We start from the raw sequence: 23785 nt of genomic DNA on the forward strand, positions 1-23785 counted from the left end.
TGACATGATGAAACAAGTGGAAAATCTTTTCCAACATCATGAACATTTACGTCGATGGGCCATTTCTATCCTTAAGACAGAACCTGGGACTAAAGGCAAGATGGTTGATCTATCCTAGAAAATAAAACATACGGAACCTGGGACTAAAGGCAAGATGGTTGATCTATCCTAGAAAATAAAACATACGGAACCTGGGACTAAAGGCAAGATGGTTGATCTATCCTAGAAAATAAAACATACGGAACCTGGGACTAAAGGCAAGATGGTTGATCTATCCTAGAAAAGAAAACACACGGAACCTGGATGGAGCGGGATATCGTGCGGGGAAGAGACTGTCTGAACCGGTCACATCTTGACGATGGTGATTTAGAGACTGATGGTGATGTTGGTTTACCATAGATCCTACCCCAGGCCTTTTTCTCTAAGGAGGGAATTAAAGAATAATGACAGTATTGTTTCATAAAAACGTGTAATATGTATACAATTCGGTACTAAATATTTTTAAAATGTAATTTACATTGAATTAAATATCCGGCTGTCTCTCTCTATGTACCTCAAAAGGTTGCAGTGTGTGTCTGCGTGTGTGTGTGTGTCTGCTTATGCGTGTGTCTACGTGCGTGTTTGAACCAATGTTTTTTTCCTCATCAATTCAGGAGTAGGGGGCTATATGTACATGAGGATACCGAAATAAGTGTTTTTTTTTTCCCCTGAGCATCTCATTTCCCTTCAAGGGGCTGAAATATCTGTCTCTCTACCTCACTTGTGTGTCCCGGTGTCAGATTATGAGCTGGGTTTACACACACACACAGAGAATCTTGAAAATAATCAAAAAGCCTTCTTTTATATGAATACAGTCTTTCCTACAACAGGCAATTATAAATATAAACATTTAATGGGTTTTAAATGTAGTACTGTGTGGTAATAATATATGTTCTATACATTTTTGGGAGGTAAAAAAACATTCTGGCATAGTTAAATATTGCATTGTAAAATTGTTTTAAATAATTATAACATTTTAAAAGGTCTGTACTAAAGATTTAGAATTAAATAAAGCATTTTAAAATGGTATCTTACCTTTAATGAATGGAATCTCTGTCTCTCGCGCTCTCTCTGTATCTGTCTGTCTCGGTTTCTCAACACAAGAGAAATGATTCTGGGAAAGGTGTGTGTGTGTGTTTGAACCAATGTTTTTTCTCATCAATTCAGCAGTAGGGGGCTATATGTACTGTATATAAGGATAGCTAAACAACAGGTGTTTTTTCCCCTGGGTCGGGATCAACAAAAAGTTTTACACCCCAGGAGAGCACCACACAAATGTTTGCAGTCGCAGTCAATCACATAGACAGTAAGAGGCTCCTGCAATCCTTTTAAACACATGGAGAATTTTGAAGGTGAGTTGAAATTACAATCTAAACAATGCCTTTTTTATATATCTAACTATGCATGTTAATATGTATATATTGTATATTATAAAAGGTATGTTTTTTAATAAGGTATATATATATATATATATATATATATATATATATATATATATATATATATATATATATATATATAGAAGGAGAGGTTATTGTTAAATGCTTTATTTATTTATTTATTTGTTAAAAGAGAATGGACTTGGGGCTTACACAGGTATTTACCCCAAAATGTTTTGGATAAAATCATATATATCAGACTTCTAAACAGCAATCACTAACTCAGAGAGGCTGCTGTATACATTGAGACCCAATCACGGTGCATCACTGGACAATGAATGGATCACTAGTCACTTTAAACAATGACCCTTTAAATAATGCCACTTTAATACTTTAATAATGGTTACATATCTTACATTAAGCATATCACCTGTATATATTGCATTTTATACCCTCTACTGGATCATGCCTATGCAGCGGTGCCATCGTTCACCCATATATTTATATGTACATATTGTCATTCACCCTTTTAGATTTGTGTGTGTATTAGGTGGTTGGTGGGGGCTTTTTAGATTAGTTGTTAGATGTGTGTGTGTAGTAGGTATTTGTCGGGAATTGTTAGATATTACATGTTAGATATTACTGCACTGTTGGAACTAGAAGCACACGCATTTCGCTACATATGCATTAACATCTGCTAACTCTGTATGTGACCAATAAAACGTGATTAGAATTGTTCTGAAAAATGAAAATCATGCAAACCATAGCCTCTCTCTCTCTATAAATAAAAAGGTTTCTTCAAATATTTAACAGTAGTTATATGTGGATAAGTGGATAAGTGGATGACATCCAACATCAGGTAATTCATATTATTACTACTGTATATGTTGTTTTTATGTCAATTGTATGTATTTTTTAAGAAAACCTATATATTTTGTGTAAATGTATTTCTATATTTAAATGTATATAGGATACCTTACATTTACCCAGCTGTGACCTGCAATAATTGATTTGGATCATCAACCATCAGAAGTTCTAATTATAGAAGATGATGATTTTGAGGAACAGCCAACCAAAGGTGTATCTTTACTCGGTCCTACACCCTCAAGATGATTTAGAAATGAGTCAAAATAAAATGCGTAATAATCTTTATACATTAAGCATTAAACAAATTGTGTACACTATTTTAAAAACATAATCTTGTGTTTACAGCTGACAGCCCCCAGACAAGAATTCCCGAGGCATTATGGGCTCTACCATTGAATGACTTTGAAAGGGAATTGAAAATTACAATATTCTACCATTCTGTACGGCCGGCTTCGCCAAAACTCAAAACAGCCCGAGAATCGAAGATTTAGCACACATATACACACCTCCAAGAAGCCCCAGCCCTTCGGTATATAATCCTACACCATATCCTAGTCCTGCACGGTTCCACAGAACAGCAGTTCAAATACACAGAACTGCATCACCTCTGCCCGGGAAGGTCGACTGGTCTGAAACGATTGGATTCAAGAGCCATATGGTATGAACAGTTTTTTTATTAGTTATACATTTTTTTTAAAGAATATGTTAACTATTTCAAATAATGTTATGCTTTTCAGACTCCAACGATACCTATACAAATCTTGTAGACTCTATACATCAAGAGGACATCAGGATAGGAAACACATCATCAAGAATTCTTCAGAAAAACAGGCATCAAACAACCAAAGGTAATTTAACTAAAACCCAAGGCCTAACAATGAGAAACAGAAACAGGGTGATGTGTTAAATGTACGGTTTTCACTTTTAGTACTATTATTGGTTATTTAATATAATATATATTTTATTTCTAATACACTATTTTGTATATATTTTTCTTTCAGACTTCTCCCAGGCCTACACAAACATAGAAGACCCAATACACCAAGAGGAGGAAGAGGACGATGATGTCATACAGAGTAAAACATCTAAACCGGTTGATACATTCAATGCTTTTAATGTCAAGGATGATTGATGTTGCTGATGAAGGATTGAGCTATGATGAGGATGACGTGTTGATGTATGATGCGGCTAAACAGCTTGATACAATCAATTCAGAGGTAGAGCCAATACTCATTGAAGATGGCATGAGGACACTGATCCTGAAACAGAAGTTCAAGATAGGTTTCTCACAGCCTTTTACAGGGCTCTAAAAGCCAGAGAGGTCCAGCTACACACACGTATGGTTGCTTTATGAAGAGGTCAGTCCAGCCAAGATATATCCTTCTGGCATAAAACCATGTCACGCTTGTTAAGCATCAATCTGATTAAAAAACGCCCAAACAAATGATAAAAGCCATATGTAACATGGATACTTCTAGAATACCACCAGAACTGATCTCCTTAATTAACCAAATTAACGAGAGAGGTCCCCCCCCCCACATCAGCCCTCATCTCCTATAACCCTTACACATGAACACCCATCATCACAGGTGAACTTATATCGTTAATTAACCAAATGAATGAGAGCACCCCCCCCCCCCCCCCCCACACACACACACACACACACCTCCTATAACTCCTATACATGATGACAATGAGCAACCACATGATGATTTTGAGGAATTAGAAAATTGTTTTAAATCAGAGGGGGGGGCGGTATTGATAGAAGTGTCCCTGTTGTGTACCTCAATAAATTGAACAATACTGCGATTCGTCAGTTTTTTAAATTCGCATGTATCAATCAGAGCCATGATTATGCAGTATTTTATGTGATGATGTTGGATACTCTAGGATAACTTTTAGAGGGCTACAGATTTTGCCAAACCTCGTGATGTCTTACAACTTGAAATATGTTGTGATAGTCTGCAAAACACAGTATCTCTTGTTGTACCTAATGGTGAAGCAGATCTTGAACAATTTATAGCCCTGCTGGAACATCTTGTTTAATCTAATTTATCTATCATAGCTGATAGGACATTAGAACTTGCTGTACAAATAGTCTGCCAACCCCTAGGCGGAGGGGGTCAAAGAAGAAAAACTGATAGTCTCATGCAATCTGAAATCATAAAAAATAAGCAGGCTATCTCATAAACGTTAACAATCCTGGTAATTAATTATGCTTTGCAATAGGCCTATCACATTTACTCAACCCTGGATGTACTGATCTAGAAGCTTTACAAAATGCTAGTGAGCTCCAAAAGGTTGGTTTAGGTATACAGGAGGCTGTGGCTTTCTCTGACTTAGTAAAATTTGAAAATTTGCTGAACATCAAGATTGTAGTTTGGTGCCATATTAGAGCTAATTCAGCTCTCTTGAAATTCCAGAACAACCCTCAATCTCATCCTCATATTCTGTGCTTTTATGTGAAAAACAATTTTTATGATATTACCAACATCACAACTTTATGTGTCCATGTCATTCAGGCTACAGCCGACAGGGGGCACTCTTGTCGTTATAACAGTTCAGTGTGTCAGGATGAAAAATGTCCGATGCAGCCCTTACACCTAACACCATGTGAGGATTATCATCATACATGTCGTTCTGCCTACTGCTACGAAAAACACAACATTTAAACATGGCACCCCAAGGCATGTAAATCTGTAAGCAGTTGTGACATTAACAAGAAATATCCAAAATGCCATTGCAATTAAAACCTTAAAATAGACAAATAGACAAACTCACTTACAGTGCCTTGCGAAAGTATTCGGCCCCCTTGAACTTTGCGACCTTTTGCCGCATTTCAGGCTTCAAACATAAAGATAGAAAACTGTATTTTTTTGTGAAGAATCAACAACAAGTGGGACACAATCATGAAGTGGAACGACATTTATTGGATATTTAAAACTTTTTTAACAAATCAAAAACTGAAAAATTGGGCGTGCAAAATTATTCAGCCCCCTTAAGTTAATACTTTGTAGCGCCACCTTTTGCTGCGATTACAGCTGTAAGTCGCTTGGGGTATGTCTCTATCAGTTTTGCACATCGAGAGACTGAAATTTTTTCCCATTCCTCCTTGCAAAACAGCTCGAGCTCAGTGAGGTTGGATGGAGAGCATTTGTGAACAGCAGTTTTCAGTTCTTTCCACAGATTCTCGATTGGATTCAGGTCTGGACTTTGACTTGGCCATTCTAACACCTGGATATGTTTATTTTTGAACCATTCCATTGTAGATTTTACTTTATGTTTTGGATCATTGTCTTGTTGGAAGACAAATCTCCGTCCCAGTCTCAGGTCTTTTGCAGACTCCATCAGGTTTTCTTCCAGAATGGTCCTGTATTTGGCTCCATCCATCTTCCCATCAATTTTAACCATCTTCCCTGTCCCTGCTGAAGAAAAGCAGGCCCAAACCATGATGCTGCCACCACCATGTTTGACAGTGGGGATGGTGTGTTCAGCTGTGTTGCTTTTACGCCAAACATAACGTTTTGCATTGTTGCCAAAAAGTTCAATTTTGGTTTCATCTGACCAGAGCACCTTCTTCCACATGTTTGGTGTGTCTCCCAGGTGGCTTGTGGCAAACTTTAAACAACATTTTTTATGGATATCTTTAAGAAATGGCTTTCTTCTTGCCACTCTTCCATAAAGGCCAGATTTGTGCAATATACGACTGATTGTTGTCCTATGGACAGAGTCTCCCACCTCAGCTGTAGATCTCTGCAGTTCATCCAGAGTGATCATGGGCCTCTTGGCTGCATCTCTGATCAGTCTTCTCCTTGTATGAGCTGAAAGTTTAGAGGGACGGCCAGGTCTTGGTAGATTTGCAGTGGTCTGATACTCCTTCCATTTCAATATTATCGCTTGCACAGTGCTCCTTGGGATGTTTAAAGCTTGGGAAATCTTTTTGTATCCAAATCCGGCTTTAAACTTCTTCACAACAGTATCTCGGACCTACCTGGTGTGTTCCTTGTTCTTCATGACGCTCTCTACGCTTTTAACAGACCTCTGAGACTATCACAGTGCAGGTGCATTTATACGGAGACTTGATTACACACAGGTGGATTGTATTTATCATCAGGTCGCAAAGTTCAAGGCGGCCGAATACTTTCGCAAGGCACTGTATTTGGACGAGCAATTTCAGAGCGACAGACTAAGATACAGTAGAATACGACAGAACACAGTATATACATATGAGATGACTAATGCAAATATGTAAACATTATTAAAGTGACTAGTGTTCCATCATTAAAGTGGCCAGTGATTTCAAGTCTTTGTGTATAGGGCAGCAACCTCTAATTTGCTAGTGATGGCTATTTAACAGTCTGATGGCCTTGAGATAGAAGCTGCTTTCAGACTCTTGTTCCCAGCTTTAATGCACCTGTACTGATCTTGGCTTGATAGCAGGGTGATAATCAAGGACAACAACCAACCGAGCCATTGCTATCTTTTTGGCCTTCTTGTGACACCGGGTGCTGTACCTGTCCTGGAGGGCAGGTAGCTCGCCCCCGGTGATGTGTTGGGCAGACTGCACCACCATCTGGAGAGCCTTGCGGTTGCGGGCAGTGCAGTTGCCATACTAGGTGGTGATACAGCCTGACACAATGCTCTCAATTGTGCATCTGTAAAAGTTTGTGAGAGTTTTCGGTGCCAAGGCACATTTCTTCAGCCTCCTGAGGTTGAAGAGGTTCTGTTGTGCCTTCTTCACCACAATGTCTGTGTGGGTGGACCATTTCAGTTTGTCAGTGACGTCTACGCCGAGGAACTTGAAGCTTTCCACCTTCTCCACTGCGGTCCTGTCGATGTGGATAGGGGGGTGGCTCCCTCTGATGTTTCCTGAAGTCCACAATCAGCTCTTTAGTTTTGTTGATATTGGGTGAGAGGTTATTTTCCTGGCAGCACACTCCCAGGGCCCTCACCACCTCCCTGTAGGCTGTCTCATCATTGTTGGTAATCAGGCCAACTACTGTTTCGTCATCTGCAAACTTGATGATTGAGTTGGAGGCGTGCGTGACCACGCAGTCATGAGTGAACAGGGAGTACAGGAGGGGGCTGATCATGCATCCTTGTGGGGCCCCGATGTTGAGGATCAGCAAAGTGGAGGTGTTGTTTCCTACCTTCACCACCTGGGGGCGGACCATCATGAAGTCCAGGACCCAGTTGCACAGGGCGGGGATCAGACCCAGGATCTCGAGCTTAATGATGAGCTTGGAGCATACCATGGTGTTGAATGCTGAGCTATAGTCAATGAACAGCATTCTTACATTGCCCTATCTTATCTGGACAAGAGGAATACTAATGTGGAGTGCGATGGCGATTGCATCGTCTGTGGATCTATTGGGGCGGTAAGCAAATTGAAGTGTGTTTAGGGTGTCAGGTAAGGTAGAGGTGATATAATCCTTGACTAGTCTCTCAAAGCACTTCATGATGACAAGATAGTCATTTAATTCAGTCACCTTTGGTTTCTTGGGTACAGGAACAATGGTGGACATTTTGAAGCACGTGGGGACAACAGACTGGGATAGGGAGAGATTGAGGATGCGGCTAGGGTTGCCGTCTGGGCCGGGAGCCTTGCGAGGCTTATCACGCTTAAATGTCTTTCTCACGTCTGCCACGGAAATGGAGAGCCCACAGTCCTTGGTAGCAGGCCGCATTGGTGGCACTGTTTTATCTTCAAAGCAGGCAAAGAAGGTGTTTAGATTGTCTGGAAGCAAGACGTCGGTGTTCGTGACGTGGCTGCTTTCAGTTTTGCGCGAATGCTGCCATCTATCCACGGTTTCTGTTTAGGGTAGGTTTTAATAGTCACAGTGGGTACAACATCTCCTATACACTTCCTGATAGACAAATACGGTGACTGAGTTTATGTTGTTCTCGGAGGCTACCCGGAACAGATCCCAGTCCACGTGATTCAAACAATCTTGAAGCATGGATTCCGATTGGTCAGACCAGCGTTGAATAGTTCTTAGCACAAATACTTGTTTGAGTTTCTGCCTATAGGAAGGGAGGACCAAAATGGAGTTGTGATCTGATTTGCCGAAGGGAGGGCCTTGTAGGCATCCCGGAAGTTGGAGTAGCAGAGGTCGAGTGTTTTAGCAGCACAAATACTATAGTCAATGTGTTGATAGAACTTCGGTAACTTTTTCCTCAAATTTGTTTTGTCCCCAGCTACAATAAATGCAGCCTCGGGATATGTGGATTCCCTTTTACATCATGTCCAGTGAAGTTCTTTGAGGGCCGTCGCGAGGGGGAATATACACGGCTGTGACTATAACTGAAGAGAATTCTCTTGGGAGGTAATACGGTCAGCATTTGATTGAGTTATTCTAGGTCGGGTAAACAAAAGGACTTGAGTTATCATAATCACACCATGAGTAGTTAATCATGAAACATATACCCTTCTTCCTGGATAGATATTTATTCCTGTCTGCCGATGAACTGAGAACCCAACTGGCTGAATTTACTCAGACAGCATATCCCGAGAGAGCCATGTTTCTGTGAAACAGTATGTTACAATCCCTGTTACAACGCTGGTAATGCTGGTGAGTTACTGCCGTTCTGATATCCAAAAGTTATTCCTGTATGTAATAACACAAAACATTTCCTGAGCTAATAATGTAAGAAATAACACATAAAAAAACAAAATACTGCAAAGTTTTCTAGGAGCTAGAAGCACGGTAGCCCTGTACGAATGGGATACTTTTACTAGCTCATTTTAGATGAGATTAGCAAAAGTTAGTTTCAAGTTATCTAAAAAAAGAAAATACAACTTACCGTTTTGCTCCAAAATGTTGTCCTTTCTCAATATTACACGTTAGTGGCATTGCCAATTCTTGTTCACAAATGTATTCAGTTACAGTCTATGGTTCTCAAACTCAAAAATTATTGTTACCACAGCCATAAAGTCAGACGGACCGCTTGAAGGAGTGATGACACATATGCCGGCTCAGAAGGCCTGCACACCTGACCAATCAGATGAGGTAGTGTAATGATCTGGATTTTGGTTTGCGGGAAATGCCAAATTTTCGGTCGTCACTAGTTAACCTCTTGAAACTAGGGGGCACTATTTTCATTTTTGGTCGTCACTAGTAAGTACACAGGATATTTTTCAGGACCAGATAATGTCATATTTATATAATTGACAGCTTAGGATAGAAAACACTAGTTTCCAAAACTGTAAAAATATTGTCTGTGTATAACAGAACTGATATTGCAGGCGAAAGTCTGAGAAATCCAATCAGGAAGTGACTCTTATTTAGAAACCTCTGTGTCCCTATTGAGCAGTGAAAGGGATATCAACCAGATTCCCTTTTCTATGGCTTCCCTAATGTGTCTAGTGTCACAAGACATAGTTTCAGGCTTTTATTTTGAAAAATGAGCGTGAACGACAACATTGCGCCAGTGGTCAGCTGGTGGCTCTCAGTGATTTGTGCATAATAGACAAATGCGGCCATTGTTTCTCTCGCTCCTACTAAGAAGCCAACTGTCCCGGTTGATATATTAACGAATAGATATTTGAAAAACAACTTGAGGATTGATTATAATAAACGTTTGCCATGTTTCTGTCTATAGATCTAATTTGGAATATTTTTCAGCGTTACGAACAAACAGGTATTTCGGCTATAAAAATAATCTTTATGAAACAAAATGAACATTTGCTGTATAACTGGGAGTCTCGTCAGTGAAAACATCCGAAGCTCATCAAAGGTAAACGATTTAATTTGATTGCTTTTCTGATTTTCGTGACCAAGTTGCCTGCTGCTAGCTGGACATAAGGCTATGCTAGGCTATCGATAAACTTACACAAATGCATGTTTTGCTTTGGCTGTAAAGCATACTTTCAAAATCTGAGATGACAGGGTGATTAACAAAAGGCTAATTAAGCTGTGTTTCAATATTTCACTTGTGATTTCATGAATATGAATATTTTCTAGTCATATTTTTTTGTCCGTTGCGTTATGCTAATTGATGACAATTCTCCCAGATCCGGGATGGGTAGTTCCAAATTAACACAGCCACAAATTCATAACTTATTTCTACAATTTCGCTTCTTAAAACTTCTTGCGACTCCAAACCCGTATCCGGGAGCGTAATCATAGCCTCAAGCTCATTACCATAACGCAACGTTTCCTATTCATGAAAATCGCAATTGAAATGAAATAAATATATTGAAACACAAGCTTAGCCTTTTGTTAACACTGTCATCTCAGATTTTCAAAATATGCTTTTCAACCAGCTACACAAGCATTTGTGTAAGAGTATTGATAGCCTAGCATAGCATTAAGCATTCAGCAGGCAACATTTTCACAAAAACAAGAAAAGCATTCAAATAAAATAATTTACCTTTGAAGAACTTCGGATGTTTTCAATGATGAGACTCTCAGATAGCAAATGTTCATTTTATCCAAAGATATTATTTGTGTATGTGAAATAGCTCCGTTTTGTTCATCACGTTTGGCTAAGAAAAAGACCGGAAAATGCAGTCGCTACAACGCCGAACTTTTTCCCAAATTAGCTCCATAATATCGACAGAAACATGGCAAACGTTGTTTAGAATCAATCCTCAAGGTGTTTTTCACAATTCTATTAGATGAAAAATCATTCGTGGCATTCGGTTTCTCAAAGTCAAACGGAAAAATACTGCAGCTGGAGATTACGCAATAATTGCGACGGAGGACACCAAGCGACCACCTGGTAGAAGTAGTCATTTATGGTCAATCTTCCAATGATATGCCTACAAATACGTCACAATGCTGCAGACACCTTGGGGAAAACGTGGAAAATGTAAGCTGACTCCTAGCTCCTCCACAGCCATATAAGGAGTCATTGCCATGAGGCGGTTTCAAAAAATGCAGCACTTCCTGATTGAAATTTCATCTTGGTTTCGCCTGTAGCATCAGTTCTGTGGCACTCACAGACAATATATTTGCAGTTTTGGAAACGTTAGAGTGTTTTCTATCCAAAGCTGTCACTTATATGCATAGTCGAGCATCTTGTCGTGACAAAATATCGCGCTTAAAACGGGAATGTTTTTTATCCAAAAATGAAATACCGCCCTTAGAGTTCCAAGAGGTTAAAATCGGATTTTAACCTTAACCACGCTGATAACCTTATGCCTATCCCTAACCTTAAATAATGAACATTTAGGTTACAGGTTTCTTTTTACAATATAGCCAATTTTAACTTGGTTGTTATCTAGTGGAAACCCTTCAGCGGGGGGAAGACGTTGGGGTCACCAGCATCTTGTCAGCAACAATAAAAAAGTACTTCTGGGTCACAGGATTTCTGAAATGTTCAAAATAAAATTCCCCCACATAAAACTAGAAAGGTGTCATGAAAACGGCCAATGTGGCATCAATAATGTCCTGTAAGAATGCCGCTGGATGGTATATAGTGGCCACTTTACAGGCTCCTGACCAATTTTCTATTTTGTGTATTTTTTTGCTCTGACTTCTATGTCAATGAGATGGAGGCAAAAGACATATTGATTATCCTAGACCAGGCCCAAATCCCGACACTCAAAGAAGAAATGATGGCTGTAGACCATACTATTAACTAAGAGAGTTTATATCTTTCATAGCTGTCTATTTACCACCACAAACCGATGCTGTCACTAAGACCGCACTCAACAAACTGTATATGGCCATAAGCAAACAAGAATATGCTCATCTCACGAGGCGGCGCTCCTAGTGGCCGGTGACTAATGCAGGAAAACTGAAATCCGTTTAACCTCATTTCTACCAGCAACTAGAGGCAAAAAAACCTCTAGATCACCTTTACTCCACACACAGAGACACATACAAAGCTCTCCCTCGCACTCTATGGCAAATCTTTCCATACTCCACATCAACGGGGCTGTAGCAGAGTAGGTCGAGAGCGTGAAGTTCCTCGGTGTTCACATCACTAAGGAATTATCATGGTCCACAAATCAACAGTCATGAAGAGGGCACAAAAACACCTCTTCCCCCTCAGGAGCCTGAAAAGATTCAGCATGGGCCCTCAGATTCTGAAAAAGTTATACAGCTGCACCATTGAGAGCATCTTGAATGGCAGCATCACCATTTGGTATGGCAAATGCTTGGCATCCGACCGCAAGGCGCTACAGAGGGTAGTTCATACGGCCCAGTACATCACTGGGGCCGAGAACCGTACCATCCAGGACCTCTATACCAGGAGGCAGAGGAAAGCCTTAAAAATCTCCAGCCGCCCAAGTCATTGACTGTTTTCTCTGCTACCACACAGGCAAGTGGGACCGATGCACCACGTCTAGAACCAACAGGATCCTGAACAGCTTCTACTCCCAAGCTATAAGATTGCTAAATAGTTAGTTAAATAGTTAACCGGACTATAAGCGTTGACCCTTTTTTCACTAATGCTTTTGACTAATCACATACGCTGCTGATACTGTTTATTATCTATCCTGTTGCCTAGTCACTTAATCCCTACCTACAGTGCATTCGGAAAGTATTCAGACCCCTTGACTTTTGTTCCAGAACTATTGTAAAATGGATTAAATGAAAAAAATTAGTCTACACACAATTCCCCATAATGACAAAGTGAAAACTGGGTTAAAATGTTTGCAAAATTATTACAAATAAAAAACAGAAATACCTTAATACATAAGTATTCAGACCCTTTGCTATGAGACTCCAAATTGAGCTCAGGTGCATCCTGTTTCTATTGATCATCCTTGAGATGTTTCTACAACTTGATTGGAGTCCACCTGTGGTAAATTCAATTGTTTGGACATGATTTGGAAAGGCACACACATCTATATAAGGTCCCACAGTTGACAGTGCATGTCAGAGCAAAACCAAGCCATGACGTCAAAGGAATGGTCCGTAGAGCTACGAGATAGGATTGTGTCGAGGCACAGATCTGGGAAAGGGTATCAAAAAATGTCTGCAGCGTTGAAGGTCCCCAAGAACATAGTGGCCTCCATCATTCTTTAATGGAAAAAGTTTGGAACCCCAAGACTCTTCCTAGAATTGGCCGCCCGGCCAAACTGAGCAATCGGGGGAGAAAGTCCTTAGTCGGGGAGGTGACAAGGAACCTGCTGGTCACTCTGACACACCTCCAGAGTTCCTGTGTGATGATGGGAGAACCATCTCTGCAACACTCCACCAATCAGGCCTTTATGGTAGAGTGGCCAGACAGAAGCCACTGCTTCTAAAGAACCTAATGAACACTGACCATTAGAAACAATATTTTCTGGTCTGATGAAACCAAGTTTGAACTCTTTGGCCTGAATGCCAAGCATCAAGTCTGGAGGAAACCTGGCACCATCCCTACGGTGAAGCATGGTGGTGGCAGCATCGTGCTGTGGGGATGTCTTTCAGCGGTAGGGACTAGGAGACTAGTCATCCAAACCTGCTCCAGAGCGCTCAGGACCTCAGACTGGGGCAAAGGTTCACCTTCCAACAGGACAAAGACCCTAAACACACAGCCAAAACAGTGCAGGAGTGGTCTCTGGACTTGAACCCAATCAAACATCTCTGGAGAGACTTGAAAATAGCTGTGCAGCAACTCTCCATCCAACCTGACAGCGCTTGAGAGGATCTGCAGAGAATGGGAGAAACGCTCAACTACAGGTGTGCCAAGCTTGTAGCGTCATACCCAAGAATACACAAGGCTGTAATCGTTGCCAAATGTGCTTCAAAGTATTGAGTAAAGGGTCTGAATACTTATGTAAAAATGTCTAAAAACCTGTTCTTGCTTTGTCATTATGGGCTATTGTGTGTAGATTGATGAGGGAAAGAAACAATTTAATCAATTTTAGAATTAGGCTGTAACTAAATGTGGAAAAAGTCAAGGGGTCTTAATACTTTCCAAATGCACTGTATGTGTACATATGTACCTCAGGCAGCAGGTAGCCTAGTGGTTAGAGCGTTGGACTAGTAACCGAAAGATAGCAAGACCGAATCCCCAAGCTGACAAGGTAAAAATCTGTCTTTCTGCCCCTGAACAAGGCAGTTAACCCACTGTTCCTAGGCCATCATCAACAACGACAGGTAATGTTTGTTATGTGAAAAGTTGTATTAAAAAAGAAGCTTGATAAACTAGTAGGCTAATTTCCCAGCCAAGCAGATACAACTAGTGTAATTTTGGATGTGAAGTGCATTAGCAAAAAGATTCATCCTTCCTTTGAACAAAATGTAATTTACAACTTGGCTGAGTATTATATCACCCTGTCACAGGCCAACCCAGTCAACACCACCTCATACGATTGCCTAATGCAGTTGTTCAAGAGATGTTCCGTTTGCAGCCAAGCATGAAGCATGGAGAAGACCAGCAAGAGGGCTCTCATCAGCATCACGCAGACATACCCCCACAGCGAGGGAATCTTGGTGGCACTGGAGAGGATGGCTGCAGTTTTATTGGCTCAACCAACTGTGCTATTTTGTTAAAAACTGCAACTCTAGGGGGAGGGGAGGTGACATTCATATTGCAGTGTACAGCTTCACCTAAGGTTTGGGGATCAATGAAATGGGGTAACAGTCTACTCAATACCCAATATATTTTTTCCCAACATCCTCCTCAGTTATCAGACTCCAAAACATCCACGCAGTATTGTTTTTCCTCTGGAATAATGTTCAATACACATAGGTTAACAATAAATGTCTCAATTCAGTTCTTTCAGAGTCCCACATTCAAAGCTACGACACAAATGTACTCTGGCTGTCACTGAGTAGACGGACACCCCATGTCATTGATCCACAGGTAAGGTTGTACAGTGAAATAAGTATGCCCGTAATTAAATTCTAAGTCCAATACATCCAGTGTGATTTCAGATTGTCTTTTGGTTTTATATAACATTTCAAACTCATTTAGCATGATCTATTCAATGTCATAATTATACTACTTGTATTCATTCGCATCAGTCAATGATACTTTTATTTTGAAGGCTAACCGCAAAGTCCACTATTGTGGCTAATCCTCATTGTGGCTAGATTCACATAGATGGGTCCGACCACCACCATTGATCAAATAAGAACCGTCTTATAAATTAGGGTTATTTTAAGATGACACAGCTATAACTATAGCTACTGAAAAAAGATTGTCGCTTTGCTCTCCTTTTGGGGAAGAACATTGTTTCATACTCACCTACCTCTTCCTTATCATTCAAGGGACGTGCTGCTGTAAGTTAACTGGAAAAATGCCATGCCACTCTCCCGCTGTCTTTCCAGAGCACGCGCTGATACTGTTACTAGCATACTTTGTCTCTTCTCTTCGGTCGCATGCTGCATTCTGTTATGTGAATGATTGGCTGAGCCACTTGTTCACATACAGCTAAACTTTTCCTCATCGGATCTACACGAGTTTCGTAGTTCACATTTTGCATTCAAAACGGCTAGTTTGCATTCCTTCAATTGACTGATTTCCTTTTCTGAACTCGGTAAAATTGTTGAATTTTTTTGTTCAGTATACACACAATCCAATCTGACAAAAGACCAGAAAAAAATAGCATATTTCTTGGAACATTTATTTTGATAGCAAACAGTTTATCCGAGCTTGGTGGCCAGTTCCTTGGCCTTTGCCTTCTCCAGCTTTGTGATGCGGGCTGTGGACTTGGGGCCCATGATACCACCTCCCCAGTGACGACGGATCTAGGAAAGGAAGCACATTGTCATGATTTAATTCAGCCTGGTGGGGAATGGCATACTAAATACATTTTAGAGAAAGGCGAAGACTGCAGCAATCTGCCTCCAGATCCCCCCCAGTTATGTAGCAACAGGGGGGATATCGCAATATTTTTGACAATCGATATTTGACTCCAGTATCAGTTTGTAAAAAGGTAGCGCTAGCTAGAGCTAGTCTGCTGTGCCTGTGCCAAAAGGCTGGTATTTTTAATCCTATAGCTTGTTCTCAATCCCACAAAAAACAGTGAGCCAACATGTTCAGCACTACCATTTCCCCAATTGATCAGAACTTGTTTTCAGGTCCTCTGTCTCCCTGCAGCATACAGTGAGCAATACGTTTGAAACATAAAAATCACAATACATTTTGTATCGGCGTCTAAGTATCGTGAAATTGTATCGTGAGGTTCCTGCCAATTCCCTGCCCTGAAGCCATATACAGAAATTAACACATGCAAAGGGTCGTTAACAAAAATTGCATCAGTGATCCTAGTGGGTGTCAATATCCCTTTTAAGAGAGCAAATATGTCAAGTCATCTGCAAAACCAAAACGTGACCCACAAGATAATCCATTCCATCTTCAGGACACCAAAACATACTGGCTTGACTACTTGTCAATATTAACAAAGATGGTGGGCAGACCAGCCACTCACCTCCTCGTATCTGTCATTGTAGTTGGTCTTGATGGCTTCCACCAGCTTGGCAAGGGCACCTTTGTCCTCACTGAAAAGGTAGGAACATGTCATCAGTGCATCGTCACAAAGAACATTTGAGATCCAGTTAACACTGCACACAATCCTTTGGTTCATGGTTAAAAAGCTCAAAAAGCAACATGTTCAGTTGAAGAAATTCATACATCATCGCCAAAGGATTTAATCAATATTATAAAGCACAAGCGCAAATTCCTAGGCGTAGGCCTTAGTGCATCAACACCACTTTCACAAATGTTTGGCTATGCCACCTGTTACTTACGGGTTTGTCTGTGTGAAGGCAACTGAAGTGCAGGTCTTTCTGTGTACCAGTCGTCCCAACCTGGCCTTTCCCTTGACAATGCAGTAAGGGACACCCATCTTACGACACAGAGCAGGCAGGAACACCACTAACTACAAAGGGGAAAAGAAAATGTCAAGTATCTATTCTTTGTGGACCAAACACTTGACTGTGCTTTTGCTTCTCAACTACAATATTAGTCTTCGCTCAGAATTAAAAAGATTGTATGTTTTGATCCACATTGAGGATTCAGGTGAAGAAATTCAAGCATCATTGCAAAGAACCACATTAGCCCATGAATAATGATCAAGTCTGCAACAGCTCACCCATAATGAGCAAAATAAGCATAGAATAGTGAAAGGAGTCCTACCTCAATAGGGTCCACATCGTGGGCAATGACCACCAGCTGGGCCTTCTTGCTTTCCACTAGAGTGGTGACTGTGTTCACACCTATGGGAGAATTCAACATGGATATCAAAAACATGTTCAACCACAAGTTCTGTTGAACTAGTCAAAAACAATTATTGAGGCTGATGCTCAGAGTTAAAAAGCTCAAACTACACGATTGTTTCAGGTGAAGAAATTCAAACATCATTGCATCAAGGCCAAAGTATGTAATCTAAAAATGACTTCAATCCCTCATGCCTCACCTGCACGGAGAACAGGAGGCCTCTTGGTTGGGGTATCTCCCTTTCCAGCAGCCTTCTGCTCAGCGCGGGCCAGCAGCCTCTGCTTCTTCTCCTGCTTGGTCTCCGGCCTGTACTTGTGGGCCAGTTTGAACAGCTGTGTGGCTGCAGAGATACAGAATTAGTACATCCCACTGGATCTGAGGAAATGCAGAAAACAACTGTAACTCAAGTTGTCAAAAGTTAGGGATCCAGCCGAATAGCTTGAGGGTCTTTCAAGTACAGTAAGGTGCATCAGTGATCTTGGTGGGTGTCAACATTGCTGTTCAGTTAGCAAATATTCTTTCACATCATCTGCAAAACCCACAATATACCAGCCATCTTCAGAAACAATTCCCCCATGTCAATACACAACTCAGCAATATTGATAAGCCATTGCACAGACTTACCCGTCTGGCGGTCCAGTGCCTGGGTGAACTGGTTGATCGCAGGGGGGACCTTCAGACGCTTGTACAGGATGGAGCGCTGCCTCTGCAGGCGAATGTAGCGGGGCCATTTCACAAAGCGTGTCAGATCACGCTTGGGCTGGATGTCCTGCCCTATAAACATGGGGGGGGGGGGGGGGGGGGGGGGGTTAGTGCATCTAATCACTTTAGAATGAATAGAAAATAGCCTGAAGCCACTATAATCATGAAAGAAGTGCATCAGCGATCTTGGTGGGTTGTCTGCATTGTTGTTAAGATAGCAAATATTCTTTACATCATCTGCACATGCTGACATGGGAAAATGTCTAACAGTAGGTTAAAACATAATATAAATCCCAGGCTGACTTTACTCACCAATGCCATAGTTCTTTGGCCTCTTCTCGAACAGGGGATTGACCACTTTCTTGGCCTCGTGCTTCTTGGCCACTGAAGGGGCGGGTGCCACCTTCTTCCCCTTAGACTTCTTGCCTTTAGGCTTTCAAAAACAGGTAGACTGGTCAGCATAACGTTAAACGGTCAAACACATTTAACAGAATACAACTTAACTGTGGCTTTAGCTCAGGGTTAAAAAGCTCGTGTTTTGAATCAACATAACAGATTCAGTTCAACAAATTCAAAGCATCATTGCAAAAGCCATTAATAAAATGTCTGTGCGAACAGACATCAACACTAGCGTCTTTGGAGGTAACGTTAGCTTTGGCTACCTAGTTAGCACATTTAACTACCCAGCTCTCAAAGGCATACAATGGTTTACTTGACAACTTCGAATTACTTGATAATTTGATATCCTTCACTACTACTGTTATGGATAATGAGTTAACGCAATCTGGGCGCATGGAACAGGCCGTGAGACCCGTAACCTAAACTGACGCGAAGTTAGGCCTTCGAGACTAGCTATCCCACTCGCTAGCTACGTTGCAATAGCCCTTTAGTCCCACATCAACTATACATTTTCCAAGATGCGTAAAAAGTGTAATGCATGATTTAACGTTTCCATAAACTGCATGTCAACAAGTTCCTAGACACAGATGGTGTTAAATAAACCACTCTGTGGTGTTCCTGCGGACAACTTCCAAGTGCCAAGTCATGGGAGATTTCGGATAAAACAGCAAAACATTATTAACATACCAATGTGAAATGGGTGCTTTGTTTATGTACGACAAGTAAGAGTAACTTTTATGACACAAAAACATTTAAAAAATAAGATGGTAATGGATGAAAACATGTATCTTTTCCCCACCAAACGAAATATCCATACACTCACCATGTTGGATCAGATAGAAAGGAAGACCTATGCATTGTGGGTAATTTAAGTTCCGCGATATCTTGATGTGACGTCATTAACAATCGACGGCAGGGTTGTTTTTGAACGGGATGTTTCTGTTTTTATAAATAGTATTTTTCAACAATGAATTTGAAGGTAATTGAGATTTCATGAATAATACTAGACTATATATAGGGTGCACAATCATAGGATATGTCTAAACATATTTGGTTCATGCATTTCTATGTACATTTTTGCAAGTGGAGGAAGTTAATACACTTGTGATAAACTAACGTTACTAACGTTAGCCAGTGCCATGCACATGCCGTTTTATTTTTCTAGTTAACAACATAACTTTATGATCGTATTTTATGTTATTTATATTCTTTATGTGCTTTTAGTGGGTTTGTTCACATTCCTGAATACTATGGCAAGCCAAAGAGCGCTACCTCAAAGCAAGGAGAGCCTTCTTCAGAACTACAACAAAAGACTGAAGGATGATATTAGGTCCATTCTAGACAACCTCACAGAAATCATCAAAACTGCAAAGGTAGCTGTAACATTACGATATTTGTGTGTGTGTGTGTGTGTGTGTGTGTGTGTGTGTGTGTGCGCGCGCCACGTGCGCAGCATGCAACCTGTGTAAAAAGTACAGTGAAATTCTTACCTTTTAGAGTTCTTTCCCAAAAATGCAGTGACAATAATAGTAATATTAATAATATAGATACTAGAAAATAGAGTAGCAAATACAAGTAAAAATAAAAACCACATAAAAACTATGATGAGCGTTAAAGAACATGAAAATGCAAGTATGTACTGGTCAGTGCCAGTACCTTATTCAATGTGCAGGAGAGGTGGGTTTATACATAAAAAGTGACTGGTAGTAGGATATATATGTGAACAGGCCTGAAAAGTTACTGGTAGCAGGAATATATAAATACTCATGGTAATATACTAATGGTAGAATATACATGTAAACATGAGTAATAGTGACCAGTAGCAGAATAAATAGATACAGTAAATACTATTGGTAATGGCAATCAATAATCATTGGACAGCTGCATAATGGAGTTAAACATCTAATCAATATTAATTTTAGCAGCAGCGTAGGTTGTGTTTGAGTTTGTATAGACCTGTTGATGGTCTGTGGGTGAGGGAGAGCAGTTGTGGTTAGCAATTTTACCGTGTTATGGCCAGGGGATTAAAGCTGTTTAGGAGTCTGTTTGTCCGAGTCTTGATGCACTGGTAACGCCTGCCAGACTGGAGCATGGAGAGCATGTCTCGGGTGGCTGGAATCTTTGGCAATTTCTCAGACACCACCTGGCATGTACGTCCTGGATAGCTGGGAGCTCGCTCCCAGTGGTGCCCTGGGCCGTGTGCACCACCCTCTTGTAGGGCCTTCCAGTCGCAGAGTGGTGAGACATAGTGTGTGTTTGTCTGTGTGAGAGAGAGAAACAGAAAAAGTGTCGATTTTTTACTGAAAGAATGATGGTTCAACTAAAAGAGTCATCTCTCCAACCAAAATGTGTTGGGTTGTTTTACTTCAGGTAGAGGATGAGACACAGGTCTCTCGGGCTACACAGGCTGAGCAGGACCATTATGAGATGCATGTCAGAGCAGCCAACATAGTAAGTACATTCATTATACTATACATACATACCACCCAGACTCCCTTGAAACTAAACAAGCTTGTCTTTAAACCCCAGAGTGTATATTCATCACACTAGTAAAGTAAATGATAAACATGGAATTGAATCCTGGCTCATGTTCATTGGGGGCATGAAACAGAAAACATTTGAAAATATTTTGCAACTAAAAACGTTGGAAGTCCTTCCCTGTTTCAGTCAGTGCTTTCCCCATTTGGTGCATAATGAACATGAGTGCATGTTACAAAGCAAAAGCACCAGTGATAATCCCAGTGCTTTGTTGTTGTGTCTAAAGGTGCGTGCGGGCGAGTCCCTGATGAAACTGGTGTCGGACTTGAAGCAGTTCTTGATCCTCAACGACTTCCCGTCAGTCAATGAGGCCATCAGCCTGCAGAACCAGCAGCTGCGCTCGCTGCAGGAGGAGTGCGACAAGAAGCTCACCTCGCTCCGCGACGAGATCGCCATCGACCTGTACGAGCTAGAGGAAGAATATTACTCCTCCAGGTACAAGTAGGCTCATACTGTACAGTCGTTGATCATTTGGCCTACTCCATCATGCCCTATAGCCCCAACATTATAGCACCTATACCCCTCACCGCCGTGCCTTATGAAGGGTTGATCTTACCCCACCACCTCAGTCATATCCATTAGTTCGTTATTGTCTTTGTATGTTGAGTCAACTTCATTAGAATATCTAAATGCCCGGGTTCAATAGATGATTGATCTATCTATGGTCAAAAATCAATTGCAGTACATTTAACGTGAGAATCTCATCTCATTTAGTTTAAAATTAAATGAAGTGCCTTGTTTGACATGCCTCTGGAAGTTTTTATCCTCATGTATGATAGATTGTAGGTCTCTACATGGTAAATGTTACACTCAATCATAAGTGTGGAGTTTCTACTGTATCTGGTTGCTATATTCTTCCTCAGTTCTTTGTAATAGGCAAATGGAAGTGATGAATAAGAGAACATGCATAGAGAGGAGGAAAGGGAAATGTCAGAAAAATACATGTTAAATGCTTTGTAGCATATTTCTTGGATTCTTATGAAGAACAAAAACTATGATACAATCACAAAATCACTGGAAGATTATTTATATTCAATTGTTGTAGTTTTTCCTCCATTAACATGTCTTTATAACCCCAAATATAAATTATGGATGTATAGGTAGATTAACCATTGTATAATCACACCAGCCATTTGAAGCTTTCTATGTTATTCATTTTCTATAGAATGTTTTTTGACTGGAAAGTGCTAGACATGTCTCAAATCCAATCTCTATGAGGGTTCCATAAACTTGTTTGAACAGAATCCAGTATCTCTACCGATTCCATCCCTAGCTAGCCGACAAGTTACCAAGCCAGTAACCGTGCAAATTGTGTTCACAAAGCACGAACATCAACTATGGCATTATGTATTAAGTCTATATCAGTCACCTACATAGACCCACCCTTAAACCCTTTTAAACTTTAAAAAATAAACTAGACACAAAACAATGTAGTTCGTTGTCTAATTTGTTTAACTGTGAGAAATCTAGCTGTCTCTCTGGATGCTGCTTTTAGGCATGCAAGGTGTTGGGGCCACTCTTTTTCTCTGCCTTTGCATTTCCTGTTCTTACCCCTGCATCAGGACCTAATACACTTCTGGGATTATGGTTACAAAATTAGGTGATTTAGGTATTTTAAGCACTCAGTTCAAGATGACCCAAAGCTAGTCATTGACCATTTGCTCCAGGTCATGTTCCATTGATTGTGTTGCATTTGGAAATGGAAAAAACAAGCTATGAACGTGTTCAGTTGACCATCTTTGAGATCGCATTGAGGCTGTTAATAGCGAAGACGGACAGGAATGAAGACACACTTATTTATATAGGGATATCATCACAGCACCAGATAACATTTCTCTGTGATCCTTAGAGCTTAAGCTTGTCCTTTATACTGCTGTTTACTGACTTCTTGTGTGTATCATACCTGTCTGTCTCTTTTGTGCATGTGTGTGTGTGTGTCTGTACCAGATGTGAGTCTGCCCCTTCCTCTCTGTGCTTTGCTGATTCTATGCCCCCCTATGGTTTTTGTTCTGGTAAAGCTACAGTCAGTGGGACAGTACGGACCTGCCTCTGTGCGAGGCCTACCGGCGCGGGGACAGTTGGGCGTCCCCGGACGGGGGTGACACATCTAGGTCAGCCCAGGAGGGCGTGGAGGACACAGACGGACCCACCTCACAGGAAACTACCCCCAAACACAACTTAAACGGTCAAGGGACCACTGGCGCGATAGATGAGCCCTAAAGCACTGGAGCAGACCATATGGATGGGCACAAAGACGGGTTGGGTGACAACGTCAAAAACATTATGCACACACATCGATGTGGCCGGAAGGCATGCATTTTTATGATTCTAAACGGTCAGATAGCTAACAACAATGACAAGAAGCTTCCAAGTGGGGAATTGTAGGTGGCTTTTTCACTAGCTACAGTTCAAGTCGGAAGTTTACATACACTTAGGTTGGAGTCATTTGAAAACTCGTTTTTCAACAACTCCACAAATATTTTGTGAACAAACTATAGTTTTGGCAAGTCGGTTAGGACATCTACTTTGTGCATGACACAAGTAATTTTTCCAACAACTGTTTACAGACAGATTATTTCACTTATAATTCACTTTATCACAATTCCAGTGGATCAGAAGTTTACATACACTAAGTTGACTGTGCCTTTAAACAGCTTGGAAAATTCCAGAAAATAATGTCATGGCTTTAGAAGCTTCTGGTAGTCTAATTGACATAATTTGAGTCAATTGGAGGTGTACCTGTGGATGTATTT

At 40.8% G+C, this 23785-nt stretch overlaps 2 protein-coding genes and 7 non-coding genes across 11 annotated transcripts; 1 reads left to right on the plus strand and 8 right to left on the minus strand.

Annotated features, from left to right (window-relative positions):
* Nucleotides 1-15780: 15780 nt before the first annotated feature.
* LOC110509510 (60S ribosomal protein L7a) lies at nt 15781-19362 on the minus strand. The gene is made up of 8 exons (XM_021590414.2): nt 19318-19362; nt 18408-18528; nt 18018-18167; nt 17593-17733; nt 17313-17392; nt 16925-17055; nt 16606-16675; nt 15781-15922 (listed from the first exon to the last, which is right to left on the minus strand). The coding sequence occupies exons 1-8, from the start codon at nt 19318-19320 to the stop codon at nt 15818-15820; spliced, it is 801 nt and encodes a 266-aa protein (XP_021446089.1). The 5' UTR covers nt 19321-19362; the 3' UTR covers nt 15781-15817.
* On the minus strand, nt 16429-16494 carry LOC118945684. Its single transcript, XR_005040799.1, has one exon. It is a non-coding gene; the product is annotated as a small nucleolar RNA SNORD24 (small nucleolar RNA).
* LOC118945680 lies at nt 16752-16819 on the minus strand. The gene has a single exon (XR_005040795.1). It is a non-coding gene; the product is annotated as a small nucleolar RNA SNORD36 (small nucleolar RNA).
* Nucleotides 17145-17221, minus strand: LOC118945679. Its single transcript, XR_005040794.1, has one exon. It is a non-coding gene; the product is annotated as a small nucleolar RNA SNORD36 (small nucleolar RNA).
* Nucleotides 17475-17542, minus strand: LOC118945678. The gene has a single exon (XR_005040793.1). It is a non-coding gene; the product is annotated as a small nucleolar RNA SNORD36 (small nucleolar RNA).
* LOC118945683 lies at nt 17859-17927 on the minus strand. The gene has a single exon (XR_005040798.1). It is a non-coding gene; the product is annotated as a small nucleolar RNA SNORD24 (small nucleolar RNA).
* On the minus strand, nt 18269-18337 carry LOC118945682. Its single transcript, XR_005040797.1, has one exon. It is a non-coding gene; the product is annotated as a small nucleolar RNA SNORD24 (small nucleolar RNA).
* Nucleotides 18607-18683, minus strand: LOC118945677. Its single transcript, XR_005040792.1, has one exon. It is a non-coding gene; the product is annotated as a small nucleolar RNA SNORD36 (small nucleolar RNA).
* Nucleotides 19346-23561, plus strand: LOC110509512 (mediator of RNA polymerase II transcription subunit 22). Of its 3 annotated transcripts, none has more exons than XM_021590415.2 (5): nt 19346-19473; nt 19719-19867; nt 20865-20945; nt 21259-21467; nt 22980-23561. In XM_021590415.2, the coding sequence occupies exons 2-5, from the start codon at nt 19745-19747 to the stop codon at nt 23212-23214; spliced, it is 648 nt and encodes a 215-aa protein (XP_021446090.2). In that variant the 5' UTR covers nt 19346-19473; nt 19719-19744; the 3' UTR covers nt 23215-23561. The 3 variants fall into 3 exon arrangements, with proteins under 3 accessions (XP_021446090.2, XP_021446091.2, XP_021446092.1); XM_021590416.2 differs by having other exon boundaries at nt 23051-23561; XM_021590417.2 differs by lacking the exon at nt 22980-23561 and having other exon boundaries at nt 21259-22461.
* The last annotated feature ends 224 nt before the right edge of the window (nt 23562-23785 follow it).

This window comes from Oncorhynchus mykiss, chromosome Y (genome assembly GCF_013265735.2).
Source record: "Oncorhynchus mykiss isolate Arlee chromosome Y, USDA_OmykA_1.1, whole genome shotgun sequence".
NCBI lineage: Eukaryota > Metazoa > Chordata > Actinopteri > Salmoniformes > Salmonidae > Oncorhynchus > Oncorhynchus mykiss.